At 47.3% G+C, this 17,963-nt stretch overlaps 1 protein-coding gene across 1 annotated transcript in view; it reads right to left on the bottom strand.

Annotated features, from left to right (window-relative positions):
* Positions 1-40: 40 nt before the first annotated feature.
* Positions 41-17,963, bottom strand: part of TSPAN18 (tetraspanin 18) — a 24,852-nt gene continuing 6,929 nt past the window's right edge. The window contains exons 3-7 of the mRNA XM_006865037.1: positions 11,758-11,832; positions 11,540-11,638; positions 10,669-10,851; positions 5,085-5,168; positions 41-88 (exon numbers count right to left, since the gene is read on the bottom strand). Coding sequence (XP_006865099.1) covers positions 41-88; positions 5,085-5,168; positions 10,669-10,851; positions 11,540-11,638; positions 11,758-11,832 — 489 coding nt within the window. The remainder of the gene's footprint in view (positions 89-5,084; positions 5,169-10,668; positions 10,852-11,539; positions 11,639-11,757; positions 11,833-17,963) is intronic.

The raw sequence follows: 17,963 nt of genomic DNA, 5'->3' as shown, positions 1-17,963 counted from the left end.
CCTCGGGTGCTGGGCAGTGGTGGACAGGGTGAGTCTTCCTCTACTGGATGCCCCGGAAGAGGCACATGGCGAAGATCATGGCGAAAAGCTGCAAAGGAAGCAGGAGTTGGCTTGTCAGATGGGGCCTGCAATCTTCTATGGGGGTCCCACCCCAAGAGGAAGGGGCTGCTGCCTTTGAGAGAAGACCAGTGCTCAGCCAGAATTCTCACCTCATTCTTTCTGCTGAGGTTTCTGGCATTCCCCCAGGGGCCAGCCCCTATCATCACCTGGCTGCCTCCATGCCATGCAGCATCATGGAAGGAACAGGGACTTTGGATGCTGAGAGACAGGAGCTCAAATCCCAGAGAATTCAAATCCCAGAAAAGGGAAGGGCCCTTCCTTTCTCTGCTCCAGGGCTTCAAACTGAATTCTTCCTGGTTCAGCTGTGGCCAGCAAAATGTGGGAGTCAAGAACAAGTGGAATGGGGAAAGCCACAAGTCGATGCCTTGCTAGAAACGTAACTGCCTTCTGAGAAAGCCAGGGCAGCCGATGTCTTGATCCCGCAGAGTTAGAAACTTCAGTGCCCAGCTCCAAGATGACGGCTGACTGTGCCCCTTGGAATGTGTTCCACTCCCACAGCCTGGCCACGATCCACTCTCCTGCCTCAGACTCCTGAAAGCATTCACTATGCTATGCCTTTCCCATGTCTCTCGTTCTAGGACTTTGACCCATACATTTTCACATTTTAGTTATTTTTCAGTATTCAAATCTGTTTTGATATCGCTGGTTCAAAGCCCTGCTCTGTCCTGAGTATGTATTGAGGAGCTTAGTGTGTGCACTGTTTTTAGTGCTTTATTGGAAACTTCACAGAGGATGGAACAAGGAATTGAAGGTCAGCTGACTTGCCTACACTCGCACACCTACATGCCGAGGAACTGGGGTTTGAGTCTAGGCATTCTGACCTCAGATCTCAGGTTCATACCCCTGTACTCTTCCCCTTCGAGCTCACGGGGAGGTGGGGAGGTGTCATATAACAACATAATGATAGCTGCTACATTGTTGTTGTTTTTATGTGCTATCGATTTAGTTCCGTCTCATAGCAACAAGGAAACATTGCCGGGTGTACATCCAACTCATAGCAACAGAATGAAACACTGCCGGGTTCTGCACCAGCTTCTCAATTACGGTTACACTTGAGACTGCCACCACTGTGACAGTCCATCTTGTTGGGGGTCTTAAGGCATTTTCACTGACCCTCCACTTTACCAACATGGTGTCCTTCTCCAGGTCCCTCCTGATAATATGTCCAAAGTATGAGATGAAGACTCACCATCCTGGTTTCCAAGGAGCATTCTGGCTGTACTTCTTCCAACACAGATTTGTTTCTCCTTCTGGCAGTGCATCATATTTTTAAATATTCTTCTCCAACACCATAACTCAAATACATCAATTCTTTTATGGTCTTCCTTATTCATTTTCCAATTTTCACATGCATATGAGGCTACTGAAAATACCATGGCTTGGGTCAGGCATTCCTTAGTCCTCAAACTGATACCTTTGCTCTTGAATACGTTAAAAAAGTCTTGTGCAACAGATTTGCCTAATGCAGTACGCCATTTAATTTCTTGACTATTGCTTCCATGAATGTTGATGGTGGAGCCAAGCAAAATGAAGTCTTTGACAACGTCAATCTTTTCTCCACTTACCCTCCTGTTATTTGTTGGTCCAGTTGGGAGGATTTTTGTTTTCTTTACAATGAAGTATAATCCATACTGAAGGCTGTATTCTTTGATCTTCATCAGTAACTTTTAAAAATACTCTTTGTTTTCAGCAAGCAAGGTTGTATCATCTGCATATTGCAAGCTGTTAATGAGTCTTCTTCCAATCCTGATGCCATGTTATTTTTCATATAATCCAGCTTCTCAGATTATTTGCTCAGCACACACAATGAATAAGTAGGGTAAATGATTACAACCCTAGCTCACACCTTTCCTGATTTTAAACCATTCAGGTCCCTTGTTCTGTTTGAATGACTCCCTGTTGGTCTATGTACAGGTGCCTCATGAGCACAATTAAGTCTCCTGAGTGGCCATTCTTCACAATGTTGTCCATAACTTGTCATGACCCACACAGTCAAAAGCCTTTGCATAGTCAATAAAGCATGAGTAAGCATCTTTCTGGTATTCTTTGCTTTCAGCCAAGATGTATCTGACATTAGCGATGATATCCGAGTTCTGTACCTGGCTTGATTTTCTGGCAGTTTTCTGAATGGCCGATTTCCTCATTCCTTTGCATCACGTCTCTTTGGAACGGGCACAAATACAGATCTCTTCTAATCGGTTGGACTGGTAGCTGTCTTCTAAATTTCTTGGCATAGGTGAATGAGTGTCTCCAATACTATATCCGTTTTTTTTTTTTTTTTTAAAAGATTTCAATTTGTATTCTGTCAGTTCCTGGAGCCTTGCTTTTTTTTTTTTTGCCAATGCCTTCAGTGCAGTTTGGACTTCTTCCTTCAGTACCATCAGTTTTTGATCATATGTGTGACCTTTTGAAATGGCTGAACATTGATCATTTCTTTTTGGTACAGTGACTGCATGCTCCTTCCATCTTCTTTTGATGCTTTCTGCATCATTCAATATTGTGCACATAGAATCCTTCAACATTTCAAATCGAGGTTTGAATTTTTTCTTCAGTTTCCTCATCTTGAGAAATGCTGAGCATGTTCTTCCCTTTTGGTTTTCTAACTGCAGGTCTTCACACTTTTCCTTATAACACTTTACTTTGCTTGCTCAATCTGCCCTTTGAAATTTTCTGTTCAGCTCTTTGACTTCCTCATTTCTTCCATATATTTTAGCATCTCTACAATGGAAAGCAAATTTCAGAGTCTCTTCTGGCATCCATTTTGTCTTTTCTTTCTTTTCTTACTTTTTAATTACCTTTCACTTTCTTCCTGTATATTGTTCTTGATGTCATCTCATAGCTCTTCTGGTCTTTGCTCACTTAGTGTTTAATGCATCAAATCTGTTCTTGAGGTGGTCTCTACATGCAGGTGGGCTATGTTCAAGATTATATTTTGGTTCTCATGGACTTGTTTGTAAAAACGTATATGCAATGAGTAAGGCATTGGTCTTGCAAAATTCTATCATGTGACCTTCTATTACCAAGGCCACATTTTCTATTATTAAGTCCATATTTTCTAATTATTGATTCTTCTTTCACATCCTAATCATCAGTAATTGTCAATACTATTTTGATTGCATATTTGATCAATTTCAGACTGAAGAAGTTGGTAGAATTCTTCACTTTCATCATCACTGGCTTAAATAGTTAGTGTGTAAATTTGAATAATAGTGTTATTAACTGGTCTTCCTTGTAGGTATATGGATATTATCCTATTATGGAAAGTGTTGCAATTCAAGATAGATCTTGAAATGTTCTTTGTGATGATGAATGCAATGCCATTCCTCTTGAATTTTTTGTTCCTAACATAGTAAACCATATGATCATCAGATTCAAAATGGCCAATATCAGTCCATTTCAGACCTTATGCATTCCATTTCATTTTTGATCACTTCCAATTTTCCTAGATTTATACTTTATATGGTGTCTTGGTGTGGTGCTGTAGGATAAGTACTAGGACTGAGAGGTCACTTGAATCGGGAGGTCATTTGAATCACAAGGTCGATGATTCAAACTCAACAGTTACTCCTTGGAAACCCTGTACAGGGTCGCTATGAGTCGGAACTGACTCGATGGCACTTAACAACAACACCATATTTTGTCCATTCCATGTTCTGATTATTAAAAGATTTTGCAGCTGTTTCTTCTCATTTTGAGTTGTGCCTCATTAGTAAATGAAGGTCCTGAAAGCATTGCTCCATTCGTGTCATCACGGTCAACTCTACTTTGAAGAGGCAGCTCTTCCCCAGTCGTATGTTGAGTGCCCTCCAACCTGAGGGACTCATCTTCCAGGACTCTATCTGACAACACTGTAGTGCATGCTTTCATTTCCCAGCACTCTAGCTGACAATGTACCACTGCTATTCCTAAGGTTTCAGTGGCTACACATTCAGAAGTGGTCTGCCTCTCCTTCTTCCTAGTCTGTCTTAGTCTAGATTCTCTACTGAAACCTATCTACCATGGGTGACCTTGCTCGTATTTAAAGTACCAGTGGCATCAATTCCAGAAGCCAGCACAGTGTGATAAACTAACAGATATCCCTGCCATCTGTAGTTCCTATAATGTACATGCACAGGGGGATTAGCACCATTTTGCAGATGAGGAAACTGAGGCTCTGTCATCATCCTGCATTGGGGAGAGGCAAGCTGGGAGTTGGCCTCCAAGGCTCCATCCTTCCAGCACTGACCTCCCCTCCCCCACCCCACTTGTCTGTTTCTGTTCAGGGTCTGTGTCCTCCCACTACCGAGAACAGTGCACCCCTACTAACCCTCCAGAAAACAGCTGGAATCAGGGCTGTGGGCATAGTAAGAACCCGAACCAGTCCCATTTATGGTGCAGGAGTCTGGGTGCCCAGGAGGCAGCACTGTGGGGGTTACCCAAAGCTTCTGGGGCCTGATTTCCTCTCCCTGTAGGTCAGGGGCTGGAGGTGGGAGGCTGGCAGTGGGTAGGGGGCAAGCTACCTTTCAGCCTCCTGGGAGCAGTCTCTGAGGCAAGAAGGAGACATGGCACTGCATTTTGGCTAAGTGCCCTCTACTGGTGGCTTCTTTTTGAGGGGGCTGTGGAGCCAGCCCTTGTTAAATTAGGGGTTTGAGACCACCGCTGTGGGGTTAAAGAGCCCTCAAAAACCCTGCAGAAAGGACTTGATCTAGAACCCTGTGCTTCAGCCCCTCCCTCAAGTTGGCTATGCAGATCGCGCTGTTAAGCACTCGATGGAACCTCAAGGGGTGGGGGTCTCGGGGTTGACCCATCCCCACTGCCTGGAGACAAACACTGATGGCTGACCACCCATTTTCTGGGAACTGGGTTAAGAAAATCCAGATGGGAGTTGGGGGTGCAGTTCCCGGGAGAGTCTAATCCAGGCCCATCGGAGTCTTGCTGGGATGGGTATGGAGTGAGAGGACCAGTAGAGGGGGTCCTGCACTTACCTCGATGGCCAGCACCCCTATGGCAAGGGCTCCAGCCAGGTAGACGTAGGTCTCGAAGGCATTGAGGATCACTGTGTAGCAGCCCTGGGAGGGGAGGAGCAGAGGTGAAGCATAGCCCAGAGGGACTACCTGGGGTCAGGGGTCAGAGGTCAGAGGCCATGTCAAGACTAGGGTGCAAAGGTGGGAAGCTGATGATGATAATGGGGTAGAGAGTAGGGTGGGAGGGCCTGGAAAAAAGATCTGAGGCCATAAACATGGAGGTGAACACTGACAAGACACTGGGGACCCTGTCCAGCATAGAGAGCACATCTCGGAGCCCCATGTCTGCTTCCAAGCCCCTGGGATCTCACTGCTCATCCTCCCACCCCCTGTCCCCCACGTCCCCCAGTCAGGCTTTGGCAACAGAAGAACCTTCAGGTCCCTGGACTAACCAAGGTGACCAGACCAGCCAACGGAGGTGTCCTGAAACACCTCGGAGAGGGGTGATGGGGGACGGTCCACTCTGCCTTCTGTGCTGAATTATCTCATCCTCATTCCAGCCCCGTGGATATTTTACATCTGGGAATTCTGAGGAAAAGAGTGAGTAATGTGCTCAAGGTCACCAGCAAGGAGGAAGGGGTCCCGGGACATGCACTCAGGAGCCCCAATCCCTGCTCTTCCCTGTCTTCCTTGTAGGGTGCTGTGGACACTGGGAAGGCCCAGTCTCCCCATCAGCGTCATTCCCTGGCTCTGGATGGAGTGCCTGTCTACACGGAACCTCACCTCACCCCCTGGGCCCTGCTGGGATATTGGAGGGGACGAGCTCTTCCTCCCCTGTCATGACAGACCTCTGGACCCCTAACCACACCAGCTGTTGTCCTCCATCCTCCTCCTCTCCTTCCAGCCCCCTTACCAGAGTCACCTCGACCAGTCTCCTGACCGAATCTAGCAGAGAGCAGCAGGGTCAGCGATGCCACCACAGTGACCTTCAGAGAATGACTCCCACATCTGGTCCATATGCCCAGCTGTCCACTTACCACCTCCCACTCGACCAGATCTTCTCCCAGATCAGACCCACAGTTTCCCAGCCCTCCTCACCCCACAGCTGACTGGCCACCAAGACCACATGAATTTTTCTCAGCCATACTTCTTCCATCACCTTGGTCTAAACCTTGACTGTCCTTTCTCATGGGGGTGAGTATAAAAGTCCCTCCCATTCACCGAGGCCCACCGCTAATCCCTGGCCTGTGTGCCAACGTGGCCACACAGCTCCCTCCATGGAAGTCCTCTCCACTGGCCTATAGGCTGGTGCTTGTACTGTCCTGCCCACCCTACTCCAACCACAGTGGCCTTGTGCTACTTGAAACACTGCAAACTTCTACCCACCCCAGGGCCTTTGCATATGCTGCTTTCTCTAGCTGGGATACACTGGGGTGAGAATAAAGCCAAGGAACAGAGTGATGTTGTGGGGAGAGAAGCTTCCATATAGCCATCAAATGAGGAATATGGATGATTTCCTACTGGTGGTCACCATACCAGCCTGCAGCCAAAGTCTACTAAGGACACCATCTACTGGGATTGTTTCCATCAGGAGGACATGGACGTTTTGACCCAGAGGAGCCTGGGAAACAAGCTCAATTTATACCAGTATAGAAGCCTGAGTGGTCTTCACGGGCACCTTCCTTTGGGATGTCCTCATTTCTCTTCATTAGAGTTCATTGGTAAGCAGAGCTGGTGGACTAGCTCAGCACCCATTGACAAGTACGCTGTGGTGGCCATGTGACCCAGTCTTGGCCAGAAATGTTGTTGTTGTTGTTGTTAGGTGCCATCGAGTCATTTCCTACCCATAGCAACCCTGTGTACAACAAAATGAAACACCACCCAGTCCTGCTCCACCCTCACACTCGCTGCTATGTTTGAGCTCATTGCTGTTACCACTGTGCCAATCCATCTTGCTGGGGGTCTCCTTCTTCTTCCTCCTTCTCCAGGGACTGGTCCCTCCTGATAATATGTCCAAAGTATGAGAGACGAAGTCCAGTCATCTTGGCTTCTAAGGAGCCTTCTTAGGATACTTAAGCAGAAATCTGCTGGGCATTTCCGGGCAAACAGCTGATGCTACCCTGAACTGAACATGTGTGGGCTGTCTGAAGCAATGGCAGCCACTTTGCCACCATGAAGTGGTATGCACAAGGAAAGGCCACGTAGGTCACACCCCTGGCAGACAGGACTGAATCACTGGTACAATGGGAGAAGTCATTGTCTTCCAGAATTCTTGCCAGGAATGGAACACAGACTGGCAAATACTTAAGCATCTTTAGTTGAGGTTTCAATTGCTTGCAGTCAAATGTGCTGTTCAAGACTATGATGGGATGAGAGGCAAAGCCAGAAATGCGTGCTGAGCTTTAGGGAAACAAACAAACAGTCCCAGAGCAGAGGCTTTTACAAGAGAAGAATGCTCAGGGGGCAGCTGTGAGTGCCTTAGAAATGAGTCAGCTTTGATGATCCCTGCAGGGAGCAGCAGGAGCACCCGCATAAAGAACGAAGGCAGCCATGCACAGAGAATCCCTGAAGAGCGCAGGTTTCATCTTCCATCCCAGAGATGGAAGGAGGAGGCATCCTAACAGAGGAGGATGAATCCAGAAATGGGAAGCAAGTCAGGATGACGCTCCAAAGGAACAGAGCTTCATGAGAAGCCTCCACGAATAAGTCACAAATGACATTAATTAGGATATAAATCTGGTGTGGCATCGTAGGATAAGCATTGGATGGCTAACCAAAGGTCAGTGGTCCAAGCCCACCAGCGGCTCCTGAGAAACCCTATACAGGGTTGCTCTGAGTCAGAACGGACTCTACAGCACTTAACAACAACAACAAATGGGCACCAGAAGTCCTGGTGGTACTGTGGTTAAACGCTCTGCTGCTAACCAAAAGGTTGTCGGTTCAAACCCACCAACTTCTTAGGAGAAAGATGTGGCAGTCTGCTTCTGAAAGATTTACAGCTTTGGAAACCCAGTGGGGCTGCTCTGTTCTGTTCTATAGGATTGCAATGAGTTGGGATCAACTCAACAGCAACAGGTGTTTATGGGTAACAGGCACCCCAAATAGCAGTGTCTTCAACATGTCAGAAATGTGTTGTCTTTCCTGTGAAATCCTGAACGATGGCGGCCGTTCTAAGCATGAAGCTATCAGTGGCCCAGACTCTTTCTCTGTTGGGGCTCTGCCATCTCAGGGGGCAGCATTTGGGCAGGGGATGGAAAAGGGAGGAGGAGTGGGCTCAGCATTTTCTCGTGAGAACAGGATGGAAATTGCAGACTTCATCACTGTTCTTAAGTGCAAACAGCATCCTATGGCCCAGTGGCAAGGGAATGGGGAAATGCATGCAGACTTTCCCTAGTGCGCATAGGGCCTGGTACCCACACATGCTCTAAGGACGGGGTGGTGAACTGTATGGTGGTCCTGGGGTCCAGACAGGGTTGTCTTATGGAGGGTGCCCAAGCAGGTAACAGATGCCTGACAAGAAACCAAAGCCTGAAAATGTCCTGCCACACTTCACAACCTCTCCCCTCTGCCAGACTGTGGACCTCGGGTGTCCTTTCTCACCCCAACCCCACAGTAGCTGGGTCCCAGGACCCTTGTTTCCTTATCTGAGTTTCCTTCCCCTCACCCATACATACATAATCCTGTGGGTGGTTGTTTTTGTTGTTGTTGTTAGGTGCCATTGAGTTGGTACCAACTCATAGCAACCCTATGCCCAACAGAATGAAATACTGCCCGATCCTGGGCCAACCTCACAATTGTTGCCATGCCTGAGCCCATTGAGGCTGCCACTTTGCCAATCCATCTCAATGGGGCTCTTCCTCTTTTTCTCTGACCCTCCGCCTTACCAAACATGATATCCTTCTCCAGCGACTGCTCCCTCCTGACAATATGTCCGAAGTATGAGAGATGAAGTTTGGCCATCCTGGTCTCCAAGGAGCACTCTGGCTGCACTTCTTCCAACATGGATCAGTTTGTTCTTTTGGCAGCCCATGGCACTTTCAGTATTCTCCTCCAACACCATAACTCAAAAGCATCAATTCTTCTACGGTCTTCCTTATTCACTGTCCAGCTTTCACACGCATATGAAGTTATAGGTTCAAATCCATCAGCTGGTGAGGGAGTGGCTAGTGACTTTGAACTGCCGAACTTCTGGTTGGAAGTCCAGTGTTTATCCTACTGTGCCACACCAAGACTCTCTGTCTCTCTTTCTATCTATATATTGCTGTTATTGAGTTGATTTTGACTGATAGCAACCCTGGTTAGGATTTCTGAGGAGTGGCTGATGAGCTTGAACTGCCGATCCTGTGGTTCAAACTGACCTTGCAGTTCAGCACCACACCAGGACTCCATGTAGACTGTAGAGTGTATACTGTATAGTGTATACTGCATAGTGTATAGGGTATAGGGTATACTGTATAGTGTATAGTGTATACTGTATAGTGTATACTGTATAGTGTATACTGTATAGTGTATAGTGTATAGGGTATAGTGTATAGTGTATACTGTATACTGTATAGTGTACACTGCATAGTGTATAGGGTATAGGGTATACTGTATAGTGTATAGTGTATACTGCATAGTGTATACTGTATAGTGTATAGTGTATACTGTATAGTGTATACTGCATAGTGTATAGTGTATAGGGTATAGGGTATACTGTATAGTGTATACTGCATAGTGTATACTGTATAGTGTATAGTGTATACTGCATAGTGTATACTGTATAGTGTATAGTGTATAGTGGCTGGTGGGGCTTGTGCTGATCAGCACCACATGGGAAATGATGGCTTTTTGTTTGCTTATTATTTGTTTAGCATCTTCCTTCTCTAACTAAACCTTGAACCCCACAAACACAGTGGCCTTGTCTCCTGGCCCCTGTTGAGTTCCCTCCCTCTGTAAATGCTCCATGAGGTCCCTACTGAGGCCTTACCCAGAGGCTGGCCTGTTCAGTCTCATCCTCTTAGGGCTCACCTGGCCTCTCACACACACTTCTGGGGACAGGGCGGTCAGCGGAAAGAGGTGATCAGATACAGGGGTGCAGTCTGTCACATAGAGAGAGGGGATGAAGCCCAAACCTAGGGACCTGGCTTCCCCAAGAGATGACACACACAGATAAGGCAGGATTTCTACCAAGGCTGACATGGGTCCTTGGATTGCAAGAGAAACAAAGAAATCTAGGAACTGCCTTGACCTTGAAGGGTCAGGTCAAGGAACCCTTGCTCCCTTGGGCACAGGAGGTGCCCTAGACTCATATGTGAGCAGTTAAGAGCTTCCCATCTGTGCAGAGCCACAGAATTCCAGTTCTGGCCCTCAACCTGCATTATTAGCTCAGGGAATGCTGGGAAAATCCTACTCACTGTGGCCCCAGCGCAAATGCCCACACCTCCAACTTTTCAGCCTGGACCACAGGCCACCCTACCCCTTCCCCCTCAGCTGGATCTCTTTGATGGAGCCCCACTGCCTCTTTCCAGAAGACATGTAGCACGATCTGCATGGGATTCCCAGGTTGCCCTCAGATTCCTGGACCTAACATCTGACCACCCATCCTGGTGGACCTGCTCATTACCTGCTTGTTCAGGAAGAGGTCCCGTCCCAGAAGGCACTCCTCCTTGCTCAGCAGGACCCCATCCCGCGTCTGGGGTTCCCTCCGGCAGCAGGCCTCTGGAACCTCATAGCTGCCCAGAGTCAGGAGTCGAAACACAGATGCAAACTCAAAGTCTTCAGGCCCGTTGACCCCGCAGCAACCAAACTAGGAGGTGAGCACAGACACAAGGCCTGGTGGGTGAGTTTGAACTGCAAGATCAGTGGGTGAGCTCTTGAGTCACTCAGGAGTAGCAGAGTGGAGTGGGCCCACACCCGGGCCTTCTGACTCTGCTGTGCTCTTCGGAGAGGCTGCCCAGGGACAGAGTTCAAGTCCTCTGAGCTTTTGTTGTCCTCATCCATAAAATGGGGGTTACAATAACTCCCACCTTCCTCCTAGTACAATACTAGTAAACAGTTACTATAATGATTATTGAATTCTCTGGACATCGCAATGATTAAAAGCTCAGCTATGAACCCAAAGGTTGGCAGTTCACCCAGAAGTGAATCAGAAGAAAGAGCCAGCAACGTACTTCTGAAAGATCACAGCCTCACAGTTCTGTTCTGACATACATGGGGCCACCACGAATCTGAACCGATGCAGTGGGAACTGGTTTGGTTTGTTATGATTACTAGCATCTGTGGCATTATTATTGATTGGGTCTCCTATTCAGGGAGAACACACAGGTTTTGTCCCGAATTTTGACTCGGATCACTTGGCAGTAGCTTCCTGGAATACTGCCTCGATATAATTCTGAGATCAGCGCTGTCTCAGTGCTCTGTCATCTGCCACGGGTACATGAGCAGCGAGGGTCATGGGGCTGTGGGACACAGCATCACGAGGTGGGCCCACTCACTGTGATCATGACCGAGTTCCAAGTGGCAGAGAAGACGTCCGTGTCGTTGCCGCCCTGGTAGTGCTTGGTGAGCTCCTTGGTGAAGAATTCACGGGTGAGCTGGGGGCAGAGGGAGGGAGTGAGCTGAAACTTTGCCGCTTGGTGCAGCCTCGAGTCTCCTCCCTTGTTTTCTCACAGGGGGCAGGTAGGGATCCAGTAACAAGGAGCCAGGTACGTACGTTTTCCCTGAAGACGAAGGCCAGGATGGCTGCCGACAGCTCTGCCAGGAAGATGATGAGGATGAACAGGAAGAACTGCAAAGAGGGAGCAGGGGGATTTGTAAGCTCTGAGAGGAACTGGAAGGGGACAGGGAGCTGCTTGCCGTATGGTACCTTGGTTCCCTTTGGTCTGTGGCACAATAGACAAAAAATAACTAATTTTGTCATCTAAGACACTCCACCATCACACATCAGACATTTCCCACAAGAAGTGTACCAACAGTCCATCTTTGATGTCAACAGGTGTGGAACAAAACTATGGACAAAGGAAACAAGTCAATATACCTCCCATGGAAATGATACCTTTTAGACAGGGCCTCCCTGTGCAGCGTACAATGTGAACAACCCTTCCGGAGGGCCTAAAAGGAGACAGCCCATGAAAGTCATGCAGCTCCTTTCCCCACAGACTTTCCCTCCTTGTGTATCCCTGGGCGGCTGCCTCTCTCGGCCCCTGCTGATAATTAGGGGGCTTTAAGGATGTGCTGCAGTTACCAAAGGGGGTTTTATAGTTAACACACTTGGCTGTTAGCCCAAAAGTTGGAGGTTCACATTCATCTAAAGGTACCTCAGAGGAAAGGCCTAGTGGTCTGGTTCTGAAAACTCCACGAAGTATAGTTCTATTGTGATGCACGTGGAGTCGTCATGAGGCACTCAGTACCTGTTCGTCAGTGGAGGCTTGTGGGTTGCTATGGCACCGAACAAGTTTCAGTGGAGCCTACAGACTAAGAGGAACGATGAAGAAAGGCCTGGTGATCAACTTCTGAAGATCAGTCAGTGAAAACCCCATGATGATGGGGATATGGTGCAGGACTTCCTTCTGTTGTGCACGGGGTCACCTTGGGTAGGGAGCCAACTTGATGGCAGCTAACAACAAGTAAGCATGTACTGCCACCTCAGCAGCCTGGACAGCTAGTATCTTTGGCAGACTTCTCTTCCCACTCTGCCCACCCTGACGCCTGACCTTGAACTCCTATTTCCATGGGGAGTGGGAGATGACTTTGATTTTCAGCTACAATCAAGGAGCAAGCCTGACGAGAAGGTGGTATATCCATCATAATTTGAAAACTCAGGAGTCTGAAATCTACTTCACTCGGGTCTTCCTCCGTGTCCCCCAAGTTAACCAAGACACTGCTCTTCTCTGCGCCTTAACTTGCTGAGTTCCCACTACAGAACACACTTCCTGTCTCCCTTGTGCTTCCCAACTCCTCACTTCTCCAATCCTGAGGAATCCTCAGCCCCTTACTGGGGAGACATCTTTCCCCACTTCCCCAGCAGAGGGCTCCCCACATCACCATGTCCAGCAGAGATGCTCACATGGCAGATGCTGTGTCTCCACTAGACACCGAATTTGAACACAGAGGCTGTAACTTTCCCCACAGCCCAGGACAGCAGAGGCACAGTGGTGATGAGATGAATGAGTGAATGAATGAATGAATGCCTCGCCACATGACCTCACTGTCCTGTTGCCCCGTGGACTCCCAGAGAAGCCATCACATCAGTCCTAGAAGAATACAGCCAGAAAACCCCTTCGATAAGAAACAGCCAGGCTTCATCTTGCTAATGTTGAACACATGATCCCTAGAAAGCAGTATCATGGTTGTTAAAAGAGAAGATCAGAGACAACGAGGGAACCCTCAGTGGGGAGGACTGACACACACTTGCAACAGTGAACTCAAACACAGCGGTGACCGCTAGGCTGGCACAGGACCGGACAGTGTTTTGAGGGTGTGCATAAGATCACCATGGGTTGTAGGCAACCCCATGACAAGGAATAAGAATATCTGTTTCATCTCAGGCCCTGGTGGAAGTGGGCAATTTGGGGCTGGAATTATTGGCAAAAGCAAGAAGAAAGAACTTTGACTATTTGGTCTTGCAGGTGCGCTTGACATTAGCAAAGTCCATGACAACACAGTGATTATCCCGACTGGGAGCCACCTGCACTGGAAGTCGATGTGATCGCTGGTGTCCATGCAGCAACTGGCTCTCTATCCCGGCTACACTCGTGGGTCAGAGACCTCAGAGCTGTCCAGCCTACAATGGATGGGTAGGGTCTGCGAGAAGGCAAAAGATTTGTTCTCAACTTCTGAGGCTTCTCCCAGTAGCAAGGACGGAGGTCCCTGGCAGCTGTCCTGACACTTCCATTTGGCTGGTGACGGATCGCCATCCGGCTGGTTCCATTTCACAAGGTGGAGAGCCCGGCCTTGCCCTCTGCCCTGGCGGCGGAGTGGCTGGCAGGCCCTCAGTCTGGCAGAGAGCAGCCTCAGAGATGGTTTCCGAGTTTATAACTTTAGTGACTGACGGTTATAAACTCCAGACGAGACAGATGGCAACGCTCGAGCGCTGTGTTCTCATCGACTGGGAGCATGTGTGCAAACCAGGCTGGCTGAACACGGTGTGATGAGATGATGCAGGTAATGTGCTCAGTACCTGCTGGTCCAATCCAACAGCTGTCCAGACCAGGGCTCAGGACCAAGAGGGCGCGTGGTTTCCAAAAGACAGGCGTGTTGATGAGGATGCTCTCTGAAAAGGTAACCATGGCTGCCACTGATTGAGCACTTTAGGATCCCTGGGTGGGCAGATGGTTTGCACTTCACTACAAACCTAAGGTTGGTGGTTCAAACCCATCCATTGTCAATTCAAAAGAAAGGCCTAATATCTGCATCCGTAAAGATTACAGATAACAAAGCCCCATAGAGCAGTTCAGCTCTGTATGGGTTCACTATGAGTTGGAACTGACTAAATGGTAAAGGCTTTGCTTTTTTATTGAACACATATTACCCAGGTGCCAGGGGTCTGACATGGGCCATTGAATTGGTGGGGTAGGTGCTTTTACCACCAACAGCCCCATTTCACTGATGGGTAAACTGTGACCCCAAGAGAATTCGTAACTTGGTTCAGATGGTCCAGCTGGTAGGAAATTCACGTAGGATTTAAACACAGGAACTATGATTCTAGAACACAGCCTCTAAACTCCATATTCTTCCGGCATCCCTAAAAACCCCTGGTTCCTTGGGCATTCACAAATCCTGGAAAGTCTCTTGTGGGTCCACACTGGACTCGTTTCTTATCTGACCAAGCACTTACACGTGCCAGGAACAGAGCTAAGCAGGCCGTATGTTCTCACTGAGTCTCATTGTGGCTGGGACGGAAGTAGCTCACGTCAAGACTATCTTCATTTATACATGAGGAATCTGAGGAGGTTCACACAGGTTAAGATATTGACCCCAGGTCACAGAACAGGGTTTAGAACCCAGATTTTTCTGACTCTAAAGCCCATGCTCTTACACATAGCTCCGATTCCTCCTCCTCTCTCCTCCCCCTCAGGACTGTTGACTGAGCCCCCAGTGTGTCCAGGCACTGTGCTAGGTACTGAGAAACAAATGTTCACAAGGCCCCGTCCCCCTGTGGCCAAGCATGATATTGTTGTCAGGTGCCATCGAGTCGGAAGTGACTCATAGCGACCCCATGCACAGCAGAACGAAACAATGTCCGATCCTGGGCCAACCTCACTACCGCCGCCACACTTGACGCCATCAATGATGTCACCTGGCTGATCCATCTCGTTGGGGGTCTTCCTCTTTTTCTCTGACCCTCCACCTTACCCAGCATGACATCCTTCTCCAGTGACTGTTCTCTCCGGACAATGTGTCCAAAGTATGAGAGACGAAGCCTAGCCATCTTGGCCTCCAAGGAGCACTCTGGTTGCACTTCTTCCAAAACAGATCTATTGGTTCTTTTGGCAGTCCATGGCACTTTCAGTATTCTCCTCGAACATCACAACTCAAAGGCATCAATTCTTCTATGATCTTCCTTATTCACTGTCCAGCTTTCGCATCCATATGAGGTTATTGAAAATACCATGGCTTGGGTCAGGCGCACCTTTGAGGTTGTAAAGGACTTCATTCTTCTTGGATCAACCATCAACACTCGTGGAAGCAGCAGTCAAGAGATCAGATGACGTATTGCATTGGGCAAATCTGCTGCACAGGAACTTTTTAAAGTATTGAAGCATGATGAGATGGCATTGAAGGAGCAGGGACCCATGAATGGGACCAACACAAGGCCATTTCTGCCTATTCACTGTTCCACGGTGAAATAATTTCCCTGCGCTTAGCTCAGTTTGCAGTCTTGAGTGGTGTAAATGTTTAAAGGCTCTGACGCTCATCAAAACGTTTTAGGTTCGAGTCTATTCAAAGGTACCTTGGAAGGAAAGCCTGGAGGTTTACCTCTGAAAAGTCAGCCAATGAAAAGCCTTTGGTACACAGTTCTATTCTGACATGTGTGGGGTCGCCAAGAGTCAGAATTCATGGTATAGCAACTGGTGCTAGTCACATGATTTGCCACTGCTTTTTTGGAGGGGCTCCCCCTGGCTGTGTATAGGGCATGTCTGGTGTTTCTTAGGGCTTCCCCCAACCAAAGCCCCAACCAAGGGTGTCAACTCACTTGGAGTTGATGGAACCTCACTCCATTTGCTTAAGGACACAGTTACCAGTAGTTCTTGAGCACTGAATTTACACCACTTTGCTTAGGATGGAAAAATGAGCAAAGGGGGTGGAAGCTGCTATTTTGCCTTTTTGTGAGCATTTTCCAAGTTCTTCTAGCCCATCTGCCTACGGGCACGTCTGCTTTCAGCTCTCACTTCTAATAAATATTTACCAAATTTACATACTTCATGTGCAATTCAGCTCATTGATCTTTAAAATACACTCATCTCATTTTGCTGTTCTCTTTTCCAATTTAGGATGTCTTTGAGATAAAATGTTTTTTAAGAAAATTTTTAGAATCTTTGGATACCTTGGTTTTTAAAGAATCCTTGAAATATTCAAAGGGAAGCAGGAAAAAAAAAAAAAGGAAACATGGATGCGCTATCCAATTGCTACTTGTTAGGTGACTCCAAGCCACCGGATGTTTAACAGAAGGAAATCAGCCTGGTCCTGGGCCATCTTCTCTGTTGATGCTGGGTTTGACCCCATTGCTGTTGTCACTGTGTTAATCCATCTCACTGAGGGTCTTCTTTTTTCACTGACCCTTCACTTTACTACGCATGATGTCTTTCTCCAGGAATTAGTCCCTCCTGATAAAAAGTCCACAAAGTACATGAGACGAAATCTCGCCATCCTCCCTCCTACGGGCATTCTGGCTGTACTTCTTCCAAGAGGCATTTGTTTGTTCTTCAGCCATTGTACTTCCAATATTCTTTGCCAACATCATAATTCAAATGCATTCTTCTCTGGTCTTCTTTATCCATTGTCCAGCTTTCATGTGCACATGAAGCGATTAAAAATATCATGGCTTAGGTTAGACACACCTTAGTTTTCAAGGTGCTATCTTTGCTCTTTAGCACTTGGAAATCTTTTGCAGCAGATTCATCCAATGTTACATGTCACTTGATTTCTGGACTGCTGCTTCCGTGAACATTGAGTGTAGCCCCAAGCAAAATGAAATCCTTGACAATTTCAATATTTCCTGCACCATTTATCATAATAGTGCTTATTGGAGCTTTGTTTTCTTTATGCCGAGATATAATCCAGACTGAAAGCTGCTGTCTTTAATCTTCATCAGTCCTCTTCACTTTCAGCAAGAAAGGCTTTATCATTTACCTATTGCAAGTTCTTAATGAGTCTTCCTCCAGTCCTGATGTCATATTTCTCTTCACATAGCCCATTTTATCGGGTTATTGGCTCAGCATACAGATTGCAAACAGCACAGTGAAAGGATACAACCCTGATGTACACCTTTCCTGATTTTCAACCATACAGTATCCCCTAGCTCTGTTTGGATGCAACTGCTTCTTGGTCTATGTACAGATTCCTCATAAGCACAACTTTCTGGAACTCCTATTCTTCACAATGTTATCCATAATTTGTTTTGATCCACCCAACTGAATGCCTCTGCATAGACAATAAAACACAGGTAAACATTTTTCTGGCAGTCTCTGCTTTCAGTCAAGATTCATCTGACATCAGTAATGATATCCTTTGTTCCACATCCTCTTTGAAATCCTGTTTGAATTTTTGGCAGTTCCCTGTCCATGTAGCACTGCAACCATTTTTTTTTTTTTAAAGGTTTTTATTGTGGATTGAGTGAAAGTTTACAGGGAATATCATCAGTTTCACATTCAAACATTCATATACCTTGTTTCGTTACATTGATTATAATCCCCTCCA

The sequence above is a fragment of the Chrysochloris asiatica genome, unplaced genomic scaffold (genome assembly GCF_000296735.1).
Source record: "Chrysochloris asiatica unplaced genomic scaffold, ChrAsi1.0 scaffold00075, whole genome shotgun sequence".
NCBI classification, from domain to species: Eukaryota; Metazoa; Chordata; class Mammalia; order Afrosoricida; family Chrysochloridae; genus Chrysochloris; species Chrysochloris asiatica.
Note: the sequence above shows the minus strand (reverse complement) of the source record. Positions and strands in the feature narration are given on the sequence as shown.